The sequence below is a fragment of the Phyllobates terribilis genome, unplaced genomic scaffold, assembly GCF_046119375.1.
Source record: "Phyllobates terribilis strain yellow unplaced genomic scaffold, ASM4611937v1 Scaffold_3__8_contigs__length_932513732, whole genome shotgun sequence".
In the NCBI taxonomy this organism is placed as follows: Eukaryota; Metazoa; Chordata; class Amphibia; order Anura; family Dendrobatidae; genus Phyllobates; species Phyllobates terribilis.
Window position 1 is genome coordinate 61,931,578 of NW_027362763.1, and position 27,906 is coordinate 61,959,483.

Below are 27,906 nucleotides of genomic sequence, written 5' to 3' on the forward strand. Positions count from 1 at the left end.
ACTGCCCCCCTGTGTACAAGTATATAATGTCTATACCATTTACAATGTCATCACCATTTTCATTAGCATTCTTCGCAGTGACTTTGAACTCTTTTTATTCCTCCAGATACCCCAAACTTGCTGCAAAGCATCGCGAGTCAAACACAGCTGGTATTGACATCTTCTCAAAATTCTCAGCATTTATCAAAAATACCAAGCAGCAGGATAATGCAGGTGCGTATAACAATGATTTCAGTGCACCATGAAGTGTTATAAATATTGCAAATCTCGGATTTGAAAGGGTGGCAGTTTTGTGTTCATAAAATGTAAAATCTTTGCATATTTTCCATTGTGGCACATGAATTTTAATGTGGTTTCCATTGTCATTGATGATCGTGATGACATATCGCTATAATGTGCCATAAGCCACTGATCAATGGGGGTCAAAGTGCAGCAACCCTCACTATGAAGTAGATCCTGGATAAGTCCCCTATGGAGCGATGGTCATCTCAGTTTATTCATTTATGTGATAGTGCGGTCGTACAGGCTGGGGTAAAAGTCACAGCCCGAGTGCAGACTGCAATTTCGGAACCAGAAGTGGATTTCCAGACCTGAAGAACAGCCTCATAGGTGTAGATGAGGAGATCAGGTCAGTGGACCCACGGCCAGTCCATACATTGAAGTCCAAAATCGGACCTTGAATGTCGGACGAGTTAGACGGACCTCATTTGTAGGCTGCATAATACAATCCAATTGTAAAAATTATTTTTAGGCCAAATAGAAAAATAAATATATCCCCATCAAAAAAATTTTTTATGTCAGTCATATGGTGTAAGAGAAAGTTGTCAAATTCTCTTGCAGCATCCTGATACATTTGGCACTCTTATTTCCCAACTTATGGCGTTATGTGGGCGATAATGGAAGTATTATCTTGGAACTATATGGCAGTATTTTGTGGGCTGATATAACAAGAAAAGCTGTCTACAGATACTTGCATATCTAAAGGTATGTCGTCGATGTATTGACCGTCAGTGTGTTATACAGCCACCAACATCAGCGACCAGAGCAGGCTCCAATCGCTGTTGTTTAACCATTTCAACCTTTGATAGCAGAATATAGAAGGTGTGTGGCGTATTCTTTCTGGCCCCCATCACTTCTCTATGCCCAGTGGCTGAGGGCCTACCCAAACCTCTTGTTACCTCCATCTTGGTTCTCCTATATAGCCCAGTTTGTACTATAGACTATATACTGCAATGTAGTACAGGCAATGAAATTGTAGGTTCAAATCAACATGAAGGGCTAATAGAAAGAATAAAGTAAAAAAAAATTAAAAAATGAATTAAAAAAAAGTTTAAATCGCCCCTCCTTTCCCACTTACCAAATATTTTCTAAATATCTTTTTTTTTTATCGTCAATTTTTTAAGAGAAAAAAAAGTAAACGCAATAAAAAGCGATGAAAACATTGTATGTACCCCAAAAATTAACAATAAAAGTGACACAGCGTGTAGAAAAAAAAAGTGCTCACACATCTCCACCAATTGGGAAAGTTTGAAAAAAGTTACGGGTCTCAGAAAATGGCGACACAAACCAAACTTTAGTTACAAAGTTCTTCATTTTTTCACTAAGGCTGTGTGCCCACTATGCGTTTTTTAAGCGTTTCCGGAGCGGCAATTCCGTTGCAAAAACGCTTAAAAAACGCTTGGTAGAAGGTCTGCAATGTTCCCCAATGATAATCCGCATGTGCTGTGTACATGCTGCGGAAATTTCCGCTGCGGATTATCATTGCGGAAAAATCCGCAGCGTTTTCGCCGCCATTGACTTGCATTGAATCGCATAATATCAGCATGACTACATGTGCACATGCGGATATTAAACGATTCAATGTGCGGACGGTACCCGGGTCTGGAGAAGAGGAGACTCTCATCCAGACCCAGGTACCATAGTACCTGTAAAAAAAAAAAAGAATTCAAATAAAAAATATACATTATACTTACCTTCTGATGGCCCCCGGTCTCCTCAGCGATCCGTCCTGGCTTCCCGGCAGCTCGCGATGGTCTAAAAGGATCTGCCATGTCGTCATTTAGTCATGTGACGCGTCACGCGACCGCTGACATCGGCGGTCGCATGACCTGTCACATGACTAAATGACGTCATGGAAGGTCCTTTTACACAACCGCGAGACACCAGGGAGACCGGACGTATCGGATAAGGAGACCGGGGGCCATCAGAAGGTAAGTATAATATTTATTTTTTTATTTTTTACCATTCTTTTACGGTCACACTATATAAATCCATGCCTGTTGCATGGATTTATATAGTGTGACTGACGCGCCCCCTGGGCTGTGGGGTACTCGATAGCCGGGCCGGTCGATGCTGGGGGATGTCACGGTGGCAGTGACCCGGTCCGTGACCCAGAGCGGTCAATAAAAGGGGAAAAGTAAAAGGGGAATAAAGTTTTTATAGAGATAATGTTCGTGACGCCACCTGTGGTATGCGGCTATATGGGGCCGCTGCTGCGGTGCAGATCCTCTGGAGCTGATGGTGACGCAGCAGAGTTGATTCAGCTCTCCACAGGCAGAGCTTAGCTCCAGGGCAGGATATAGTGATGCTATGAGGTAGATGTTGTTGGTGCTTTGTAGTGCAGGTGATGGTGCAGATTATGACCAGTCCACAGCTTAATGGCAGTTTCCTCTTATCTTTACTTGCGGTTTGTTAAGCAGACCGGGGCACGGCTACTAGCTGGTAGTAGAGGTCTGGGCAGCCTGGGAGCAAGTTGGGAATCCACCTCTCCAGGTGAAGTTGGACGCCTTCCCTCTGCTCTAATCTCTTTGACCCTGCTGCGTATAGCTATGCTGCGGCCCTCGTCCCTGAGTAAAACGTCTTTTCCTCACCCGTATGGCAGGCAACTCGGGCCTTCCTGGAGTGTCGCTCCCACGTGGTGGTGCTGGGCCCTATGGTACTGCTGTGTCGCCGGGCATCTGATGGAGCCAGGAGACCTGCAGTCTCCTGCCCTCCGGATTCTGCTGCTGGGCCTTCAGTGCCCCACAACCTCGGACTCCGGTGTCCGGTTCTTCTGCGCTTCTCTCCTCTGGGGTGAGCTTGTACACAGCTCCCTTCCCCAGGTCCTTCCTCGTCGCTGTCCTGTCTTCAACTCCTCTCAACTCACTCTAACTAACCCTGCCTCCAGATTCCAGTTGCTAAGGGGAGGAGCTCCCATTACTGGTCTGGAGCCAGGAAAGTGTTGTATGCTGGTAAACCTGATTAGGGGACCCCTCCTTGCTTCCAGGCATGGCATCACACCTTGTGAGGGAGGCAATGCCAGTGTGGCAACCGGATCCCTGGGGTGCCACATTCCCCCCTAGTTAAATTCAGTACTCCCAGACTGAGGACACCTTTTTGCATTAAACAGGTAACAACAATAACAATTCACATTACAAATAGTTTGCAAAGTCTCAAAAAGCAAAAATCACAAAAACTCAAGAAAAATTGGTAGCAGTCATCGCGGCGCTTCGTCTTTATGCCACTATCCGGGAATTCTCTTTTTCCGGATAACTGAAGTTTGGTTGGTGGGAACCGCCTCAACCCACTTCGTGTATCGTCCTTGGGCGTGGCTTCAGGGCACTCTGTTGGTGGGACTGGTTTTCGGCCACGCCTGCGGTTTATTTTCAAGGCCAACTATCAACTTTGTTCACCATTGTCCTGACCACACCTAGTCTTGTGGTCCATTCATCCATAAGTTTAATAACTATATATATCCAGGATTACTTAACGTTTGCAACTATATAACATATACTATTATTTTACTACACTTCAGTCCCTATAATGGGCAGGGAGCTGACCTATGGTACTACGGGTTGATCGACACAGTACATTTGTTGCCAATGACCTACCCGGGTCTCTAGTGTCTACCGCTGGTGTGGTGGGCTCAGTGTGGACTACACTACGGTTAGTCTGAGGTAACACCGGTAGGCTTGGTAGTCTTCTACGAACTTTTTCACTCACCATGAGTATGACAGATTCACCGCTAGCAGGGGGTAGATTCACTTGTTCCACTGCTGATGAAACATCTGTTTCTGAGGCCGACTGGTCTCCCTGCTGTTCTAGATTCTCTGCGGCTTCCGGTGAGGCTACTTAGGGAAAGGTCAGGACAGGTACCACGATTGCTTGGTTCACCTGCGTCCAAGACCGGGGAAATTCTCCAAGGATGGTTTGAACCGTTTCTTCCACCTTTTCTGCGTGCTGGGGGCTGTTTTGGTCTTCCTCTTTGTGTCTCAATTGATCAGGGCATATCTTCAGGTGGTTTCTTGAGACTGCTGCCGAAGTCTCTCCTCCATCTTTACTGATGAGGTATACTTTGGTATTGTCGAAATTTGAAGGTAAGACGGTGTATGGCTCAACCTCCCACTGATCATCTAGTTTGTGAGCTCGTCTTTTCCTTTTGAGTACCTGTTCTCCAGGTGACAAGGGAACTGCAGGTGCGTGCTGATTATAAGTTTTCTCCTGCCTCTGTCTCGCCTGGGACAAACTTCTCTCCACACATTCTTGCACCTTGCGGTATTGTTGCTGCCATGTCTAAGTCAATGGGTAGCTTGCCAGGTCTTGCTCTCATCAGGTAGGCGGGTGTACAGTTCGTGGAGTTCACTGGGATGCAGTTATATAGATCTACCAAATCCGGTAACTTCTCAGGCCACAGGCTGCGTTCTTCAAGGGGCAACGTCTTCAACAGGTCTATTACCACCTGGTTCATCTTCTCGCACAACCCGTTGGTCTGGGGATGATATGACGTCGTCCTTATTTTCTTGCAGCCGTACAAGTTACAGAATTCCTGAAACACTTCTGCTTCAAAGGCTGGGCCTTGGTCGGTAAGCACTCGTTCAGGGTAACCGTGCGGGTGACAAAAGTGTTGTTGAAACGCTTTGGTTGCCGTCGTAGCCATCTGATCTTTCACTGGCACTACTACTAGGAATCGGCAGTAGTGGTCTACTATGGTGAGAGCGTGGACATAGCCTGACCGGCTTGGGGCTAGCTTCACGTGGTCCAAGGCTACCAGTTCAAGTGGTTGTTTGGTGATTATAGGCTGCAGGGGAGCCCTCTGGCTATCACGGTCTTTCCGTCTCAGGTTGCATGGACCACATTCTCAACACCATCTCTCGATTGCTTTCCTCATGCCAGCCCAGTAGAATCGCTCACGTAGCAAGGCTTCCAACTTCTTCCACCCGAAGGGTCCTGCTCCATCAAGGTACGCTTCTAAGACCATTGGCGCATCCCGCCTCAGGACTACCACCTGCCAGACCAGTTTGTGTGTCCGTGAGTTGATGCTTCTCCAACACACCTTTCCCTCATAGATGAACTGCTTGCCCTTCTCCTTCCACAACTGTTGGGTTTCCTGTGGAGCATCTGGATCAGGGTGCAAGTCAGCTTGTATCAGCAACTCCTTTACTAGCCGGGTCGCTATCCTGCGTTTTTGCCCATCCATGGTGGGGCAATGGGTTAAACGTGGCCTCTCTGTTGGCGGAGCACTTGTCCCTCACACAGTGGAATTACTGGGTCACCCCGTGACGATGGAAAGTGGGTATCTCTATCTCCTCCAGCTCTTCCGGGTCTTCTCCCCCATCTGGCAAGTTGGGCATCCTGGACAGCACATCAGCATAAGTGTTTTTATGCCCCGCCCGATACGTGATGGTAAACTCATAGTTAGACATTCGAGCCATCCATCGTTGTTCTAGGGCACCTAGCTTCGATGCCTCCAGGTGCGTCAGTGGGTTGTTGTCCGTGAAGACTGTAAATCTGGAGGAGGCGAGGTAGTGTTTGAAGCGCTCTGTTACAGCCCAGACTATGGCTAAAAACTCCAACTTGAAGGAACTATAGTTGTCGGGGTTCCTTTCCGTAGGACGGAGCTTCTTGCTGGTGTAGGCAATCACTCTCTCTCTGCCCTGCTGTACCTGGGACAGCACTGCTGCCAATCCCACGTTGCTGGCATCCGTATAGAGTATAAAGGGTTGGCCATAGTTGGGGTAGGCCAGGACTTCGTCAAGTGAAGGATTCGTCTTCTGGTTTACCCCATTTGAACGGAGGATTCGGGTTCTTGGCCTCCTTGGACTGGCCCAATAAGAGGTCCTGCATGGGTGCCGCTATCTTGGTGAAACCCTTGATGAATCTCCAGTAGTAACCTACCAGCCCGGGGAACTGCCGCACTTCCTTGAGAGTGGAGGGTCTTGGCCAGTCCTTGATCACGGTGACTTTTTCAGGGTCTGGTGCTACACCTTCGGCGCTTACCACATGACCTAGGTACTGCACCTTGGGCTTCAACAGGTGGCACTTGGACGGCTTTACTTTCAGGCCATAACCAGATAGGGCTTCGAACACCTCGGCCAGGTGCTCCAGGTGGTCTTCATACGTCTTTGAGTAGACAATTACGTCGTCTAGGTTCAGCAGAATGGTTTCGAAGTTTTTGTGTCCTAGGCAACACTCCATTAACCTCTGTCAAGTTCCCGGGGTGTTGCAGAGCCCGAATGGCATGTAGTTGAACTCGCAGAGGCCCATTGGTGTCGTAAATGTGGTTTTATCTCTGTCCACCTCTGCCACGGGAACCTACCCACTGGTGAGATCCAAAGTGGAGAAATAGTTAGCGGATCTTAGTGCTGCTAATGATTCCTCACATCTGGGTAATGGGTAGGCATCCGTATGTGTAATGCGGTTAATCTGCCTGTAATCAACACACATCCTCATTGTACCATCTTTGTTTCTAACGAGAACTAATGGAGCTGCCCAGGGGCTACAACTATCTCTGATCACCCCAGCCTCCTTCATCTCCCGTAACATTCCTTTGGCACATTGATAGTGAGCTGGGGGTACAGGCTGGTACCTCTCTTTAATAGGCGGATGATCTCCTGTGGGGATATGATGTTGGACCCCTTTTACCTGCCCAAAGTCTAGTGGGTGTTTGCTAAAGACTCGCTCATATTCTTGGACCACCCGGTATATTCCATGCTTTTTGTGCGAAGGGGTGAAGTCAGTGCCTACTTGTAGCTTCTGACACCAATCCTCCATCTGCCCCTTGGGACCATTGTCTTCCGCCTGTTCGGACGGAGGCAAGGGTTCCACTGCCTTTATTGCGTTGTTACTGACAGTGAACAGCTTAGCAAGGGTGGCATACCGGGGTAAATGGACCTCTTTTTCCCCACAATTCAGGATGCGTATCGGTGCTCTCCCCTTGCGGACATCGACTACCCCCCTGGCGGTCAAGATGGTGGGCCTGGTATCAGAGTACACGGGTTCTACCAGGGCCTTATAATAGCACAACAAAGTACTAATGAAAAATAGGACCTCATAAGTAATAAGGGGCATACCACTAAACATTAGGTAAGCAAGAGAGGGACCATAAGTGTTTCAAAAACCCCAGAATAAAGCGTAGTAAGAACACAATATGTTGACTAAAAAGGTGAATACTTTATTTGAATATTTAAAAAGACACATAAGTATAAATTACATGTGTAAACAGACAGAACATGGGCATATGAGGCAACAGAGGGTAGATAGAGACACAGTTGGTATCAAATTTACACTGGACCTATAATAGGTCACATAGTCCAACCCATACAATCCATTGATCACAATGGCACTGCTAGTTATCCTTTTACCTTCACTAAATATGTCTTATTTAACCTTATCCGTGTGATACTTGTATTTTCTGGGTGTTACAGGATTTTTGATGACTGTCTATATTTGACCTGATACAGGTCATATGATTTATGCTACTATAACTTTTCCTGCACACTTTTGTTGTGATCAATGGATTGTATGGGTTGGACTATGTGACCTATTATAGGTCCAGTGTAAATTTAATTTGGAAATCCACTCACCAGGTGAAGTTGGAGGCCTTCCCTCTGCGCTACCTCTTTGACCCTGCTGCGTATAGCTATGCTGTGGCACTCGTCCCTGAGTAAAATGTCTTTTCCTCACCCGTATGGCAGGCAGCTTGGGCCTTCCTCAAGTGTCGCTCCCACGTGGTGGTGCTGGGCCCTATGGTGCTGCGGAGCCTCCGGGCGTCTGATGGGGCCAGGAGACCTGCAGTCTCCTGCCCTCCGGTTTCTGCTGCTGGGCCTTCAGTGCCCCACAACCTCGGACTCCAGTGTCCGGTTCTTCTGCGCTTCTCTCTGGGGTGAGCTTGTACACAGCTCCCTTCCCCAGGTTCTTTCTCATCGCTGTCCTGTCTTCAACTCCTCTCAACTCACTCTAACTAACCCCACTTCCAAATTTCAGTTGCTAAGGGGAGGAGCTCCCCTTGCTGGTCTGGAGCCAGGAAAGTGTTGCATGCTGGTAAATCTGATTAGGGGACCCCTCCTTGCTTCCAGGCATGGCATCACACCTTGTGAGGGAGGCAATGCCAGTGCGGCAACCGGACCACTGAGGTGCCACATTACCAAGCTGTCAAGCACTTTCCAATGATGCTAAAATCGCTTGGAAAGCAATTGACAACCCGCATGCAGAAATGCATGTAAAGAACGCTTCACATCCGCATGTCCCTGGCAGGAAAAACGCATGTACAATCCGCATGTACAATCCGCATGTACAATCCGCATGTACAATTTGCATGTACAATCCATATGTACAATCCACATGTACAATCCGCATGTACAATCCGCATGTACAATCCGCATGTACAATCCGCATGTACAATCCGCATGTGCAATCCGCATGTACAATCCGCATGTACAATCCGCATGTACAATCCGTATGTACAATCCGCATGTACAATCCGCATGTACAATCCGTATGTACAATCCGCATGTACAATCCGCATGTACAATCCGCATGTACAATCCGCATGTACAATCCGCATGTGTTTTTTCTGCCAGGGAGATGCAGAAACGCTCAGGAAAAATCCGGAGCACTTCTGCATCGTGTGCACTTAGCCTTACAAGTAAAATATATAAAAAATGATAAGTTTGGTATCGCCGTAATTGGACTGACTCGGAGAATCACACTGTCAGGTCAATAAACGACATAAAAACAAAAAACAATGGCGGAACTGTTTTTTTTTATACTATTTCATTGCACTTGGAATTTTTTCCCTGTGTTTCAGTACATTTTATGGTAAAATGAATGATGATATTAAAAAAAAAAAAAAGAAAAAAAATCTACGTGGACAGAAAAAAAGGCAAAAACAAAAAAAAAAGAGATGTTAAAAAAAACAACCTGGAGGATTTTTTTTTTCTTTTTTCCATCAGGTTTTTATGGCAAAAGCAAAAGTGAATCCGGAGGAGTTTCCACGGGGCGTGTAGAAGGCAGTGAGTTATATTTGGAGGTGCACATCGCTTTTTATTTTCTTTTAGAAGGGTCTCTTTATTTTTTGTGGAAGGGACTTATCACACTGGAAAGTAAACCTTCAGGGGAATGTGCTTTTCCCAGTGTCATGTCCCACCCTTTCCTCAGGAACTGTCTCTTTCTTTCCAGTCGCATTGGCAGCCGACACGACGGCCTCGTTTATTTAGGACGAGTCTTTTAGGAAATACTGAGAGACTGTTGAAAGGAAGGGCAGAGTTTATATGAATATAATATAATATATAGAATATAATATATGAGCGCGGCTGTTGCCCGTAGCAACAGGATTCTTTTTAGATTTCAGTTTTCCAATAGAAAAGGAAAGCAGGGATCTGATTGGTTGCTATGGACAACTGTTTCGCTTTCTCTTCCATTCACCCAATGGGAGATGTCTCAATTCTCCAAGCAACCAATCAGAGTGCGAGTTTCATTATTCCACTGTAGGGCTGTGGACTGAAAGGTGAACAGTGAAAGGTTGCTATTGGCTACATGACCACTGGCGCAGTTCTGATATGAAAGGCTTAAAATTAATTAATTACACACAAAAATGATGTATTAGGCTGTGTTCACATTTCATTATACTAAACATAACCATAGAGCACTGTTTTGCTGACAGAAGCTCAACGTTTGCTGGGCTGATATGCATCGAGATACCACATTTTCGGGAAAAGAGGGGTGACATATACTTGTAATTGCTATATATGTGTGTGTGTATCCAGTATATATATATATATATATATATATATATATATATATATATATATATATATATATACTGTGTATTATCGATCTATGTCTGTATATATATATATATATATATATATATATATACATAGATCGATAACATACAGTATATATACAGTGGGGACAATAAGTATTTGATACACTGACGATTTTACAGGTTTTCCCACCTACAAGGAATGGAGAGGTCTGTAAATTTTATCTTCGGTACACTTCACCTGTGAGAGATTGAATCTAAAAATAAAAACCATAAAAATCACATTGCATGATTTTTACATATTTCATGCAATAAAATTCAAATTAATTATTTGATACGATAGAGAACAGAACTTAATATTTGGTACAGAAACCTTTGTTTGCAATTACAGAGGTCAGACGTTTCTTCAGGTTTCGGGGCTTTCACTGGGCAATATTGAGCTCCCTCCAAAAGATTTTCTATTGGTTCAGGTCTGGAGACTGGCTAGGCCACTCCAGGACCTTGAAATGCTTCTTACGGAGCCACTGTTTAGTTGCCCTGGCTGTGTGTTTAAGGTCATTGTCATGCTGGCAGACCCAGCTATGACCCATCTTCAATGCTCTTACTGAGGGAAGGAGGTTGTTGGCCAAAATCTAGCGATACATGACCCCATCCATCGTACCTTCAATACGGTGTAGCACCCCCAAAGTATGATGTTCCCCCACCATTCTTCACGGTTGGGATGGTGTTCTTGGGGTTGGACTCATCCTTCTTCTTCCTCCAAACATGGCGAGTGGAGTTGATACCAACAAGTTCTATTTTGGTCTCATCTGACCACATGACCTTCTCCCATGCCTCCTCTGGATCATCCAGATGGTCATTGACAAACTTCAAACGGGCCTGGACATGTGTTGGCGTGAGCAGGGGGCCTTGCGTGTCCTGCAGGACTTTAATCCATGACATCGTAGTGTGTTACTAATGGTAATGTTTGAGACTGTGGTCCCAGCTCTCTTCAGGTCATTGACCAGGTCCTCCCTATTGTCCTGTAGCCCATCCCAGCCTTGTGCAAGTCTACAATTTTGTCCCCGGTGTCCTTAGACAGCTCTTTGATCTTGGCCATGGTAGAGAGGTTGGAGAGTGATTGGTTGAACTTATTACCTGTATAAAAGACACTTGTCCACACACTCAAACAGGTGCAATTAATACAGGTAATGAGTGCAGAGTAGGAGGGCTTCTTAAAGAAAAACTCACAGGTCTGTGAGAGCCAGAATTCTTGCTGGTTGGCAGGTAATCAAATACTTATTTCATGCAATAAAATGCAATATAATTATTTAAAAACATATTCCAGATAATCACGTTGTATGATTTTTAGATGCTGTCTCCCACAGGTGAATTATAGCTATGATAAAAATTACAGACCTTTCCATTCTTTGTAGGTGGGAAATCGGCAGTGTATCAAATACTCATTTTCCCCACTATATACAGTACAGACCAAAAGTTTGGACACACCTTCTCATTTAAAGATTTTCTGAATTTTCATGACTTTGAAAATGGTACATTCACATTAAAGGCATCAAAACTATGAATTAACACATGTGGAATTATATACTTAACAAAAAAGTGTGAAACAACTGAAAAGATGTCTTATATTCTAGGTTCTACAAAGTAGCCACCTTTTGCTTTGATGACTGCTTTGCACACTCTTGGCATTCTCTTGATGAGCTTCAAGAGGTAGTCACCGGAAATGGTTTTCACTTCACAGGTGTCCCCTGTCAGGTTTAATAAGTGGGATTTCTTGCCTTATAAATGGGGTTGGGACCATCAGTTGTGTTGTGCAGAAGTCTGGTGGACACACAGCTGATAGTCCTTCTGAATAGACTGTCAGAATTTGTATTATGGCAAGAAAAAGCAGCTAAGTAAAGAAAAACGAGTGGCCATCATTACTTTAAGAAATGAAGGTCAGTCAGTCCGAAAAATTGGGAAAACTTTGAAAGTGTCCCCAAGTGCAGTTGCAAAAACCATCAAGCGCTACAAAGAAACTGGCTCACATGAGGACCGCCCCAGGAAAGGAAGACCAAGAGTCACCTCTGCTTCTGAGGATAAGTTTATCTGAGTCACCAGCCTCAGAAATCGCAGGTTAACAGCAGCTCAGATTAGAGACCAGGTCAATGCCACACAGAGTTCTAGCAGCAAACTCATCTCTACAACAACTGTTAAGAGGAGACTTTGTGCAGCAGGCCTTCATGGTAAAATAACTGCTAGGAAACCACTGCGGAAACCACTGCTAAGGACAGGCAGCAAGGAGAAGAGACTTGTTTGGGCTAAAGAACACAAGGAATGGACATTAGACCAGTGGAAATCTGGGCTTTGGTCTGATGAGTCCAAATTTGAGATCTTTGGTTCCAACCACCGTGTCTTTGTGCGACGCAGAAAAGGTGAACGGATGGACTCTACATGCCTGGTTCCCACCGTGAAGCATGGAGGAGGAGGTGTGATGGTGTGGGGGTGCTTTGCTGGTGACACTGTGGGGATTTATTCAAAATTGAAGGCATACTGAACCAGCATGGCTACCACAGCATCTTGCAGCGGCATGCTATTCCATCCGGTTTGCGTTTAGTTGGACCATCATTTATTTTTCAACAGGACAATGACCCCAAACACACCTCCAGGCTGTGTAAGGGCTATTTGACCAAGAAGGAGAGTGATGGGGTGCTACGCCAGATGACCTGGCCTCCACAGTCACCAGACCTGAACCCAATTGAGATGGTTTGGGGTGAGCTGGACCGCAGAGTGAAGGCAAAAGGGCCAACAAGTGCTAAGCATCTCTGGGAACTCCTTCAAGATTGTTGGAAGACCATTTCCGGTGACTACCTCTTGAAGCTCATCAAGAGAATGCCAAGAGTGTGCAAAGCAGTCTTCAAAGCAAAAGGTGGCTACTTTGAAGAACCTAGAATATAAGACATCTTTTCAGTTGTTTCACACTTTTTTGTTAAGTATATAATTCCACATGTGTTAATTCATAGTTTTAATGCCTTCAGTGTGAATGTACAATTTTCATAGTCATGAAAATATAGAAAAATCTTTAAATGAGAAGGTGTGTCCAAACTTTTGGTCTGTACTGTATATATATACACATGCATGCACACACACACATAGCAATTACAAGTATATGTCACCCTTCTTTTCCCAAAGTTTTGTTAAAATCTAAAAAAAAAACAATAATAGTAACATATTTGGTATCTCCACATATACAGTACAGACCAAAAGTTTGGACACACCTTCTTATTTAAAGATTTTTCTGTATTTTCAGAACTATGAAAATTGTACATTCACACTGAAGGCATCAAAACTATGAATTAACACATGTGGAATTATATACTTAACAAAAAAGTGTGAAACAACTGAAAATATGTCTTATATTCTAGGTTCTTCAAAGTAGCCACCTTTTGCTTTGATGATTGCTTTGCACACTCTTGGCATTCTCTTGATGAGCTTCAAGAGGTAGTCACCGGAAATGGTCTTCCAACAATCTTGAAGGAGTTCCCAGAGATGCTTAGCACTAGTTGGCCCTTTTGCCTTCACTCTGCGGTCCAGCTCACCCCAAACCATCTCGATTGGGTTCAGGTCTGGTGACTGTGGAGGCCAGGTCATCTGGCGTAGCACCCCATCACTCTCCTCCTTGGTCAAATAGCCCTTACACAGCCTGGAGGTGTGTTTGGGGTCATTGTCCTGTTGAAAAATAAATGATGGTCCAAATAAACGCAAACCGGATGGAATAGCATGCCGCTGCAAGATGCTGTGGTAGCCATGCTGGTTCAATATGCCTTCAATTTTGAATAAATCCCCAACAGTGTCACCAGCAAAGCCCCCCCACACCATCACACCTCCTCCTCCTTGCTTCACAGTGGGAACCAGGCATGTAGAGTCCATCCGTTCACCTTTTCTGCGTCGCACAAAGACACGGTGGTTGGAACCAAAGATCTCAAATTTGGACTCATCAGACCAAAGCACAGATTTCCACTGGTCTAATGTCCATTCCTTGTGTTCTTTAGCCCAAACAAGTCTCTTCTGCTTGTTGCCTGTCCTTAGAAGTGGTTTCCTAGCAGCTATTTTACCATGAAGGCCTGCTGCACAAAGTCTCCTCTTAACAGTTGTTGAAGAGATGTGTCTGCTGCTAGAACTCTGTTTGGCATTGACCTGGTCTCTAATCTGAGATGCTGTTAACCTGTGATTTCTGAGGCTGGTGACTCGGATAAACTTATCCTCAGAAGCAGAGGTGACTCTTGGTCTTCCTTTCCTGGGACGGTCCTCATGTCAGCCAGTTTCTTTGTAGCGCTTGATGGTTTTTGCAACTGCACTTGGGGACACTTTCAAAGTTTGCCCAATTTTTCGGACTGACTTCCTTTCATTTCTTAAAGTAATGATGGCCACTCGTTTTTCTTTACTTAGCTGCTTTTTTCTTGCCATAATACAAATTCTAACAGTCTATTCAGTAGGACTATCAGCTGTGTATCCACCAGACTTCTGCACAACACAACTGATGGTCCCAACCCCATTTATAAGGCAAGAAATCCCACTTATTAAACCTGACAGGGCACACCTGTGAAGTGAAAACCATTTCCGGTAACTACCTCTTGAAGCTCATCAAGAGAATGCCAAGCGTGTGCAAAGCAGTCATCAAAGCAAAAGGTGGCTACTTTGAAGAACCTAGAATATAAGACATATTTTCAGTTGTTTCACACTTTTTTGTTAAGTATATAATTCCACATGTGTTAATTCATAGTTTTGATGCCTTCAGTGTGAATGTACAATTTTCATAGTCATGAAAATACAGAAAAATCTTTAAATGAGAAGGTGTGTCCAAACTTTTGGTCTGTACTGTATAAATGTCCAAACTGATAAAATATCACAGTATTTATTCCATCCGGTGAACAACAAAACATTTGAAAAACAAACAAAAAAACCCACAAATGTCATAGTCAATGTATTTTAGTCCCTTTGTTTACAACCCCCCCCCCCCAAAAAAAAAAGTTTTGAAAAGGGATCGATTATATCTGATCACTTAATTCCTTTTTTTGTAAGTGTAGCGAACTGACCGAAATACAGTGATTGTGCCTTTGTGTTTCAAACTGATACAAAAGAAATAAAAAACATATATTCCCCCCCTTATTATATATCCCCCTTTATATTCCGGCAGTCGTAAACCAGTGTCAAAAATATAAATACATTTGAAGCTGTCTCCCCCTAGTGGCAGCTACAGTGTTTACAGAAAACTTTTCCTGTTCTCTGAATAATCTGGGAGTGTGAAGAAGTATGGAGGTTGCTTAGCTTTTCCCAGCAAACAATAAGAGTATGTGCCCACGAACCGGAGACGCTGTTATACAGCGTCAAACCTACAGCGTCCAGATGTTACAGCATAGTGGATGGATTTCTAGAAATCCCATGTCCACTATGCGTCTCTGTGCACCTGCTGATCACCCGCGGAAACTGACATGTGGCTGGTCTTTCAGACCCAATTTCTCTTACGGGTCCACATATGGACTTTCCCCATAGACTAACATCAATGAGGAAAGTACGCATGTGAAAAAAAAAAAATTGCGGCCGCTCATTTGCATGAGGGTGGAAGCCGCACGGCTACTCCGCAGCATTGGGGCCACGTCGTGGGCACATACCCTCAGGGAGACATGGATAGCACTGACTGACCGGACTGCAAATTAGATCAAAATTGGACCTGTCTCCGTTTTTTATGTGGACCGTAGGTCATCAAAAAATCAGAAAACAGAATATGAAATACACTGATCGGGCACATATGTGAAAAACCCCTCCAGACATCAAAATAAGACTTAACCCCGACTACTGGAGATGCACGAATCTTCTGAAATTTGAAGTCACCAGCTTTGCGGAATTTTCTCACGAAATTCGATTTGCTGTGAATCAAAGGTACTCCAAAGCCTCTAATTGTCCTGAAAACATTTATGTAACACTCTGAGGTCTCCTAGGACTGTATCTAACCCCATTCAAGCTTTTATTGCAAACACCTCCTTAGTACTATACAAGTGACCTTAACATATATGGCTATGGGTAAACGGATGGTAGCTGTACTTCACTGCTGTTTTGTCACGCACTTTCTGTACAGTTTTCTCAGTGTTTTAGGCTTTTCTCTCCCTATCCTCTTCCCACTATCCAGATTTGCCATAAAATGGCTGCTGCATTCCCTGCCTCTGCTTTTATACAGGCTATGATAGTTCTTCCTGATTAGTTGTGTTAAACCATGTGATAACTGCAAGTCACTATGGAAAAGCCAGCCTGACCGTGCCCAGGGTCATGTGCTCCTTCTCTGGCTAATGTAATTTTCTGCTAGGTGTAAAACATTGCCATTTCAGGAAATTTGCGCAAAGCGAATCACAAATTATTTAAGCTCACCAGGTTCAGCGCGTTATTAAACATTTGTCACAAATCTGATTCACGTTTTTCTCCACCTTCTCCTTTCTGACAGTCCAGGAAAATCGGACATGTCTGCTTAATTTTCTGCGGATCACTAGGTCCAAGGAAAAAATCGGACATGTGAATGGCACCATAGACTATCACAAATATGAGTGCTATCCATGCGTGTCACTTGTACGCAAAAATTTGGACGTCTGCATCAATTTTAAGACAATGAAAAATGGACAGTACTAGGAATGCCATATGGATGGGATCTGTGGGCTGTCCGTTTTTTTTTCCTCAAGGGTCCATTGACTTGAATGAGGGTTTTGACTCACAAATTGGATTAGAATTGCACGTCACCATTTTTATTTGCAGACCAATGGTAAGGGAAAAAAAAATGTGTATGTAAAAAAAGGCCCATAGAATTTAATGGATACGTGTTCTAACTGTAAAAAAACATAGATAAAAATGCGTACGACAAAAATGGACGTCTGAATGGGGCCCTACTCAGCTATATACTGTATTGCAAAGTTTCATATATTTCCTTGTGACGCGCCCCCTGGGCCGCGTGGGGAACCCGGAACGGGCCTTTTTGTAGATGCAGGGGGTTGTAGTCTCCGTGGCGGCGACCCGGTCCCGTGGCTCAGGGCGGTCAAACCAGTGGCAGTCTATTCATGTGGTTCTTACGATTAAATGTCCGACTACACCACCCGTGGATTGCGGTCAGAGTGAGCCGCCGCTGCAGGGCAGACCGCTGAGGCTGGTGTTGTGGGTGCAGCAGAGGATAGTATAACTCCCCACAGGAGGAGTATAGCCTCAGGGCAGCAAGTGTGGATGATGGGGGTGATGGTGCGCGGGAATAATGACTCAGAGTCTCTGTAATGCAGTCCAGGATCTTTACTCACAGTTCGTTACTCCACGTTACTCTGGCCGGCTGTATCTTCCCGCGTCCCACCGTGTTCACAAGGTGAGGGGCTCGGCCAACTCCCAGATAACTTTAGAGCATTACACAGGACCCCCTTTGTGTGTCCTTTCTCTGGCCTGTTGTACACCGCCAGTGACCTCGCTTCTGTCCGGCTGTCTCGGGCCTTCTCTGGTAAACCTTGGCGCCCGTTTCCCTGACCCTATGTGGTGCCTTCCTAGCGGGTGTAGCGAGGGGCTGCGCCACGTGAAATGTCACAGCCTCCGGTTTCTAGCTGAGGGTAGTTCCCCGCCTCCACTAGTTTCGGGGACCGGTCTCCCCCTTTGGCCTGACCCTTCTACGCAGGTAGATTCGGGAGTGCGGTGGTGACTCGCCGGTCCACACCCCTGGGGTCCCTTCGTTCCTTGTTCCTGGAGCCTCCTCCTCTCCTCTTCCCTCCTTCTCCTTCCTCCAGGCTCCGGCCGCTCTCTCTGGCCTGCCTGCGGAGCAGAGCCCATGCAGAGCCTCTGCTCCCAGCCTCCTTCTCTCTCTCTCTCTGTCCTGGCAGGGCTTCACAGGCTAGGCCCGCCTCCGGAGCAGAGCTCCACAGAGGCCCTGCTCTGTCACTTCTTCCCTCTGACTGAACACTGTTTCTAAGATGGCTCCCACCTTTTATACCTCCTTCTCAGTGCACCCAGGAACTGCACTCTCCCTCCTAGGCACTACAGGGTTCCCCCTTCCTCGGTGTTCCCTTCCCCCACTCCAGCCAGGGACAGGGACTGTCGTGCTCTACTTGGAGCATATCGGTCGCCCTGTCCCCTGAAAATGTGGTGTAATGCATGCAGGTGTCAGGGTCCTGATCCACACTCCATCCTTACCTGAGAGTGAGATATCGCACATCTGGATGAGATGCAATACCTCTGTAGCGGCCGAACCCTCGGGGCGCTACACTTGTACTATTGATTTATGCAAAGTTTATGAATAGCTATGTTGCATTTCTCTGTAAAATCAGTAAGGGGAAAGATGGCATTGTCATTGTTAAAAATTGGCCACCAGACCAGAATACAACATTCAGTGTGGGTGTAGACTAGCTGCTATGATGTCTCCATTACAAAGCACACGCAGACATGAGGGATTCCTGCTCCCATCTCTTTGCAGCCCATGTTCCAAAGCAGCAACACTGAGGACATGAATCCAGCACTGGGGTAAGAAGAAACAATTACTAGAAAACTGTAGCATAGAGAGCGTTACACAGCAGTACTGAGCTGTGTAACTGTGAATCCGGCAATGGGGTAAGATAAACAATTACTAGAAAACTGCAGCATGGAGGGCATTACACAGCAGTGCTGAGTTGTGTAGCTGTGAATCCAGCACTGTGGTAAGATCAACAATACTAGAAAACTGCAGCATGGAGGCTATTACACAGCTGTACTGAACTGTGTAGCTGTGAATCCAGCACTGGGATAAGATAAACCAATTACTAGAAAACTGCAGTATGGAGAGCATTAACCAGTAGTACTGAACTGGGTAGCTGTGAATACAGCACTTGGGGAAATGTAAGACAATTTATATGTAAAGCGCCATGGAATAAATGGCGCTATAATAAATAATAATAATAATTATTAAAAAAAACTGCAGCATGAAGGGCATTACACATCAGTTCTGAACTGTGTAGGTATAAATTCAGCACTTAGATGAAATAAAACAATTGCTAAAAACTGCAGAATGGAGGGCATTACACAGCAGTACTGGCTGTTACATGTGAATCCAGCACTGGAATAAGATAAAACACTTACTACAAAGCTGAAGTTGTTAAAGCTGTACTGTGTGAACAAAGGGGAAGCCGGCCCCCCTACCCTAATGAAGACACCAGGCTGGCTCTACAGACTTCATATTGGGGCTTGAAACTTCACATTATGATTCTACTACTCATGTTCTGTAAAATACAGAATGTGGCCCCCTCCATTATTTCTGGGGGCCATTATATATTAATTAATAGTTGTTTCTAATTTTCTGTGTAAAAACACAATGCCCACCTCTGACCTAATACCAAAGGATAGATAGTGTCAGTTGTTTATAAAGCAATTTATCTCGTGTATGCAGATGAATTAAAAGAATTTATAGGATTTACAGAAAGTGAATAAAATGACAAAAATAAACCCCAAATCCTACACTAGATTATAGCTGCATAATTGACTGTGAACACAAGGGGGCAGGAGAGTTCCATCAGCTTGTACCCAGCGATGTGCTGTATAACAGTAAACCTGTCTGTACAGTGACCTGTTAGCTCCGTATGTTACCTGTCTGTACAGTGACCCGTCAGCTCCGTATCTTACCTGTCTGTACAGTGACCCGTCAGCTCCGTATGTTACCTGTCTGTACAGTGACCCGTCAGCTCCGTATCTTACCTGTCTGTACAGTGACCCGTCAGCTCCGTATCTTACCTGTCTGTATAGTGACCCGTCAGCTCCGTATCTTACCTGTCTGTATAGTGACCCATCAGCTCCGTATCTTACCTGTCTATATAGTGACCCGTCAGCTCCGTATCTTACCTGTCTGTACAGTGACCCGTCAGCTCCGTATCATACCTGTCTGTATAGTGACCCGTCAGCTCCGTATCTTACCTGTCTGTACAGTGACCCGTCAGCTCCGTATCTTACCTGTCTGTACAGTGACCCATCAGCTCCGTATCTTACCTGTCTGTACAGTGACCCATCAGCTCCGTATCTTACCTGTCTGTACAGTGACCCATCAGCTCCGTATCTTACCTGTCTGTACAGTGACCCGTCAGCTCCTTATCTCACCTGTCTGTACAGTGACCCGTCAGCTCCGTATCTTACCTGTCTGTACAGTGACCCGTCAGCTCCGTATCTTACCTGTCTATATAGTGACCCGTTAGCTCCGAATGTTACCTGTCTGTACAGTGACCCGTTAGCTCCGAATGTCACCTGTCTGTACAGTGACCCATCAGCTCCGTATCTTACCTGTCTGTACAGTGACCCATCAGCTCCATATCTTACCTGTCTGTACAGTGACCCGTCAGCTCCTTATCTCACCTGTCTGTACAGTGACCCGTCAGCTCCGTATCTTACCTGTCTGTACAGTGACCCGTCAGCTCCGTATCTCACCTGTCTATATAGTGACCCGTTAGCGCCGAATGTTACCTGTCTGTATAGTGACCCGTTAGCTCCGAATGTTACCTGTCTGTATAGTGACCCGTCAGCTCCATATCTTACCTGTCTGTACAGTGACCCATCAGCTCCGTATCTTACCTGTCTGTATAGTGACCCATCAGCTCCGTATCTTACCTGTCTGTACAGTGACCTGTTAGCTCCGTATCTTACCTGTCTGTATAGTGACCCGTCAGCTCCGTATCTTACCTGTCCGTACAGTGACCCATCAGCTCCGTATCTTACCTGTCTATATAGTGACCCGTCAGCTCCGTACCTTACCTGTCTGTACAGTGACCCATCAGCTCCGTATCTTACCTGTCTATATAGTGACCCGTCAGCTCCGTACCTTACCTGTCTGTACAGTGACCCATCAGCTCCGTATCTTACCTGTCTGTACAGTGACCCATCAGCTCCGTATCTTACCTGTCTGTACAGTGACCCATCAGCTCCGTATCTTACCTGTCTGTACAGTGACCCATCAGCTCCGTATCTTACCTGTCTGTACAGTGACCCGTCAGCTCCGTATCTTACCTGTCTGTACAGTGACCCATCAGCTCCGTATCTTACCTGTCTGTACAGTGACCCGTCAGCTCCGTATCTAACCTGTCTGTACAGTGACCCGTCAGCTCCGTATCTTACCTGTCTGTACAGTGACCCATCAGCTCCGTATCTCACCTGTCTATATAGTGACCCGTTAGCTCCGAATGTTACCTGTCTGTACAGTGACCCATCAGCTCCGTATCTTACCTGTCCGTATAGTGACCCATCAGCTCCGTATCTTACCTGTCCGTACAGTGACCCATCAGCTCCGTATCTTACCTGTCTGTACAGTGACCCGTCAGCTCCGTATCTTACCTGTCTGTACAGTGACCCATCAGCTCCGTATCATACCTGTCTGTATAGTGACCCGTCAGCTCCGTACCTTACCTGTCTGTATAGTGACCCGTCAGCTCCGTATCTTACCTGTCCGTACAGTGACCCGTCAGCTCCGTATCTTACCTGTCTATATAGTGACCCATCAGCTCCGTATCTTACCTGTCTATACAGTGACCCGTCAGCTCCGTATCTTACCTGTCTGTACAGTGACCCATCAGCTCCGTATCTTACCTGTCCGTATAGTGACCCATCAGCTCCGTATCTTACCTGTCTGTACAGTGACCCATCAGCTCCGTATCTTACCTGTCTGTATAGTGACCCATCAGCTCCGTATCTTACCTGTCTGTACAGTGACCCATCAGCTCCGTATCTTACCTGTCTGTATAGTGACCCATCAGCTCCGTATCTTACCTGTCTGTACAGTGACCCATCAGCTCCGTATCTTACCTGTCTGTACAGTGACCCGTTAGCTCCATATCTTACCTGTCTGTACAGTGACCCGTCAGCTCCGTATCTTACCTGTCTGTACAGTGACCCGTCAGCTCCGTATCTTACCTGTCTGTACAGTGACCCATCAGCTCCGTATCTTACCTGTCTGTACAGTGACCCGTCAGCTCCGTATCTTACCTGTCTGTACAGTGACCCGTTAGCTCCATATCTTACCTGTCTATACAGTGACTCGTCAGCTCAGTATGTTACCAGCCTGTACTGTGACTGTATGTGACTGTCTGCCGCAGCTTGTACTACGACTGTATGTGGCTCTCTGCCTCAGCCTGTACTGTGACTGTCTGCAGCCTGTACTGTAACTATGTGACTGTCTGCCTCAGCCTGTGCTGTGACTGTGTGACTGTCTGTGACGCGCCCACTGGGCCGTGGGGTACTCGGCAGCCGGGCCTCTATGGATGCTGGTGGGGGGGGATATCACGGTCGCTGGCCCGGTCCGTGACCCAGGGCGGTCAATAAAAAGGGGGTTTTCTATTTATAGGGGATTTATAAAGTTTGTGACGCCACCTGTGGAGTGCGGCCAAAGGGAGCAGTCCTCTGAAGCTGGAGGGCAGTGTAGATATCATTGGTTGTGCTGGGCGTTGTAGTGCAGGGGAAAAGATGGCGCAGCTGAAATAATGGACGGAGGCAGTGCGGTGCAGTCATCCGAGTCTTTACTCACAGTTCTCATGTACGTTCCACTGATACACTGGGCGGGTGCCAGCCTCCCACGTCACGCTGCGTACACCAGACCGGGGGTTCAGCTCTTCCTCAGGTAGGTTAGGAGTACCTGACGGAACCCCGCTTTCTTATGTTCCTCTCTAGACCGACTTCACGCTGGATTTTCTCCCTCCTGCCCTGCGCTTCCCCACTCACAGTCCCGTTCGGGTGCTCTGAAGTCCCTCTTGTCAAACTGGAGTTCCCGGACCTGCTTGACCCTCACGGTGACTAGAATGAGGCTTCGGCAACTGAACTATAAAAGCCAGAAGCCTCCGATCTTTCCAGCCAAGACCTGAAGTAACACGGCTGGTCCAGGGGCCGGTCCCCTTCTTGCGGCCTGATCCCTCTGTCTTCTGACAGATTTGGGGCTTACGGGTGCCGTCCTGCACTCGCTGTCCCCCCTGGGATCCCTTCGATTGAACGGAGCCTTCCTCCTCTGCTCCCCTCCTGGGCCTCTAGCACTAGGCCCCACTTGTGGGGCAGAGCTCCTAAGTAGACTCTGCTCCCAGATTGTCTTCACTTTCTCCTCTCACTGACTGATCTTTCTGTTCTGCCACCCTAAGATGGCTTCCCTTTATATACCTCCTGTAAAAGTGCTCCCCTAAACTTCTTCCTCCACCCACACCCACTACTGGTTCCCCCTACCTTTGGGTTCCCCCCACTCCAGCCAGGGACAGGGCTCAGCAGGAAACACATTGCATCTTGCCCTTCCAGCCGGCCTGGAGCAGTGTAGTGTTGGATGCAGGTGCTGGGGTTCCAGGCAGCACTCCCTCCTTACCTGAGAGAAGGAGACACCACACCTCTGGGTGAGGTGCAGTACCTCTGTGGCGACTGAACCCTCAGGGTCGCCACACTCTCCCCTGGTAATACACAGCACGTCCGCGGGCTGGAACTGAGTAAAACACGGTATATTAGACGTGCAGTTTTTAGAATGCATTCGCATATAAGATTGCAACAAAAACATTTCTTCCCTTTATGGGAGGCACTTCACTTTGAACGTTACATGTTATCATAACATTATCAAACATTTTTAATAACATTCTTCAACAGGTTACAGCACATTCTGTAACCAGGTGTCCATTTTCCTTTTTAAACAGGTGCAAAAGTAGCAGCATGAGGGACCCGTCCGCAAATCCTCAACGTAGGCCCTGGGCGTGGCTGCAGGGCATAAGTGATCCTAGTGCTGGACCACGTCTTCCGCCACGCCAAACGGATTTTTGTTCTGAGGTCATGTGTTGCTAATATAAAACCAATAGGGAGCACTTTAAGAAGTGCAGAACTATGTACAATATTAGTTCTCGGCTGCTCACAGTCCTCAGCCTGAAGTCTGTATACCCTGACGGGCAATTATGCACACAATAAGAAAAACATTCTTAAACTCCTATACCCTTACGGGTGACTATATACAGTTTAGTCCCACCTACTGTACTAGTAGTGGGGTCCCCGCCTGGGGTACTTTTGGTTTTTGCTGGACCCAGCCGGGTCATCAGCCAAGAAATGCGGAGGCGTATCCTCTCCTTCCTCAATCACGTGGTACACCTGGAGGGCATACCACCCGCGTTCCCCGTGGTGTCGAGTGTAAGTGACACGGTGATGTAATGGACAAAGGGGAAATGAAAAAAAGGGGGGAAAAAGGAACAAAAAATAAAAAATAAATAATGAATAATAAAGAGGGGGAGAGGAAGGAAAAGAGGACTAATGGAATCCATTAGTTGGACCAACTAATAGTCCCCTTATTTATTTGGCCATAAGCATAATGGATTCCATTAGTCCTCTTTTCCTTCCTCTCCCCCTCTTTATTATTTATTATTTTTTGTTCCTTTTTCCCCCCTTTTTTTCATTTCCCCTTTGTCCATTACATTACCACTCATTTCCCCACATGCATCTACAACATAAACGGTCCAACCCGCAGATATTTCTACCTTTTTGTGCCCACTAATCATTACTACCGGCGGTGGAACGCATTTGCGTTCCACTATACCATAACGCACATCACGCATGCGTGTTGGTGCGTTCCACGCAACCGGATGTTGCGTTCCACAGACCGGATGTTATATCCCCGATAACCAGAAACCGGAAGTGTGCAATATCTCATGGCTATATAAGCGATATCACTGCACACAGCACTACACCACCACCGGTATAGGACCAGCAGATCACAGCCAGGTATGTGCCTTTGACACTGACTTACCATTCCTATTTGGTCAATTATTACATCCGTTATCTTTATTTCTAATAGACTTACCTTTAGTCATCTGCACTCCTTACCTCCTTTGCAGGTATGCTTACCTTTTACCCTGATTACAATCCACTGGTCATCTGGTATACAGCTATCCCTAGGTTAGTACACCTATTTAGTACGGCACAAACTAGAAATAATAGCCTGACATTAATGCTTACCTCCCTCACCAGGATCAAGTACCACATTTAGGTACACACCTCTTTACTGTGTACCTCCTACCTCCAATTAAAGGGATAGCTTACTGCCCGCAGGTATGTGCCTTTTCTTTTCTGGTAGCCAACCTTCTTCACCTTCTCAGCCCTCATTTAGACCATATCCATTCAGCTCCTTGCAAAAATATACGTATGTATTCCAGTACTTCTTTGGGTGGGTATGTGTGTGGATGTGTGTGTATATATATGTATATCTTGTTTCACAGGTGCACAGATCACATAAAGTAAGGGTATAATCCCCATTTCTCCTAATCTTGGAATTTTCCACACTACACTACTGTGAGGTCAGCTGTTATTTTTATTATTATTTTCTTTATTATTATTATTATTATTATTATTATTATCATTATTTCTACTTTGTGACATTTTTTGCCCAGTAAGGAGTTGATTCTAACATCCCTTCTTTCAATACCAGCACACTGTACTATATTTGCCGGTTTACACCATGCTATAATCCAGGATCCTGCGAAACGGAACGTACTAGATTCTACCATATAGGTACTACCATTACTATCTTAGTTCCTTTCACTTCCAGTCCTTTCCTTTCTTTCATCTATAAGGGTCAAGTCTGGTATAACAATGCATACCTTTCCCTCTTTCCCATCTTTGTTTTGTTTCTTTGTTGTTTCTTTTTTTCCCTTTTTCCCGAAAGTGATATACAACTTTTGATATGATTTCTTATGTATTAATTGATTTGTGATTTCTATCCACTAACATTCATGTATGTATTTATGTCTATGCTCTGATTTCAAGCTTTTTTGAAGCCCCTGATGAAAACCCCAGTGGGGTTGAAACGTTGGGCATCTTTTTGAGCTACCTTTGTCTTGGAGAATCTATTAAAGCATTCACCTGTTTGAAACACATCCATTGACTTTCTATTATTATTTGAGTGCCAGAACCTTAGTAGATATTGTACCGTGATTGTGTGACTGTCTGCCTCAGCCTGTACTGTAGTGTATGTCACTCTAACTATGTGACTGTCTGCCTCAGCCTGTACTGTGACTGTATGTGACTGTCTGCCTCAGTCTGTACTGTAACTATGTGACTGTCTGCCTCAGCCTGTACTGTGACTGTATGTGACTGTCTGCCTCAGTCTGTACTGTAACTATGTGACTGTCTGCCTCAGCCTGTACTGTGACTGTATGTGACTGTCTGCCTCAGTCTGTAGTGTGACTTTCTGCCTCAGCCTGTACTGTAGTGTATGTCACTCTAACAAGGTGACTGTCTGCCTCAGTCTGTAGTGTGACTGTCTGCCTCAGCCTGTACTGTAACTATGTGACTGTCTGCCTCAGTCTGTAGTGTGACTGTCTGCCTCAGCCTGTACTGTAACTATGTGACTGTCTGCCTCAGCCTGTACTGTAACTATGTGACTGTCTGCCTCAGCCTGTACTGTAACTATGTGACTGTCTGCCTCAGCCTGTACTGTGACTATGTGACTGTCTGCCTCAGCCTGTACTGTGACTATGTGACTGTCAGCCTCAGCCTGTACTGTGACTGTCAGCCTCAGCCTGTACTGTGACTGTCAGCCTCAGCCTGTACTGTGACTGTCAGCCTCAGCCTGTACTGTGACTGTCAGCCTCAGCCTGTACTGTGACTGTCTGCCTCAGCCTGTACTGTGACTATGTGACTGTCTGCCTCAGCCTGTACTGTGACTATGTGACTGTCTGCCTCAGCCTGTACTGTGACTATGTGACTGTCAGCCTCAGCCTGTACTGTGACTGTCAGCCTCAGCCTGTACTGTGACTGTCAGCCTCAGCCTGTACTGTGACTGTCAGCCTCAGCCTGTACTGTGACTGTCAGCCTCAGCCTGTACTGTGACTGTCAGCCTCAGCCTGTACTGTGACTGTCTGCCTCAGCCTGTACTGTGACTGTCTGCCTCAGCCTGTACTGTAACTATGTGACTGTCTGCCTCAGCCTGTACTGTGACTATGTGACTGTCTGCCTCAGCCTGTACTGTAACTATGTGACTGTCTGCCTCAGCCTGTACTGTAACTATGTGACTGTCTGCCTCAGCCTGTATTGTGACTGTGTGACTGTCTGCCTCAGCCTGTACTGTAGTGTATGTCACTCTAACTATGTGACTTTCAGCCTCAGCCTGTACTGTAACTATGTGACTGTCTGCCTTAGCCTGTAGTGTGACTGTCTGCCTCAGCCTGTACTGTAACTATGTGACTGTCTGCCTCAGCCTGTACTGTAACTATGTGACTGGTGCCTCAGCCTGTACTGTGACTGTATGTGACTGTCTGCCTCAGCCTGTACCATGACTGTGTGACTTTCTGCCTCAGCCTGTACCATGACTGTGTGACTGTCTGCCTCAGCCTGTACTTTGACTGTGTGACTGTCTGCCTCAGCCTGTACTTTGACTGTGTGACTGTCTGCCTCAGCCTGTACTGTGACTGTGTGACTGTCTGCCTCAGCCTGTACTGTAACTATGTGACTGTCTGCCTCAGCCTGTACTTTGACTGTGTGACTGTCTGCCTCAGCCTGTACTGTGACTGTGTGACTGTCTGCCTCAGCCTGTACTGTAACTATGTGACTGTCTGCCTCAGCCTGTACTGTGACTGTGTGACTGTCTGCCTCAGCCTGTACTGTAGTGTATGTCACTCTAACTATGTGACTTTCAGCCTCAGCCTGTACTGTGACTGTATGTGACTGTCTGCCTCAGCCTGTACCGTGACTGTGTGACTGTCTGCCTAAGCCTGTACTGTAACTATGTGACTGTCTGCCTCAGCCTGTACTGTAACTATGTGACTGTCTGCCTCAGCCTGTACTGTAACTATGTGACTGTCTGCCTCAGCCTGTACTGTAACTATGTGACTGTCTGCCTCAGCCTGTAGTGTGACTGTCTGCCTCAGCCTGTACTGTAACTATGT

General features: G+C 46.1%; 1 protein-coding gene across 2 annotated transcripts in view; it reads left to right on the forward strand.

The window, feature by feature from the left end:
- The window catches only part of CLIC5 (chloride intracellular channel 5), a 215,157-nt gene that overhangs the window by 117,694 nt on the left and 69,557 nt on the right, over positions 1-27,906 (forward strand). For both annotated transcript variants that reach the window (XM_073673935.1, XM_073673936.1), the window contains exon 4: positions 107-213. In XM_073673935.1, the coding sequence (XP_073530036.1) occupies positions 107-213 (107 nt within the window). The remainder of the gene's footprint in view (positions 1-106; positions 214-27,906) is intronic.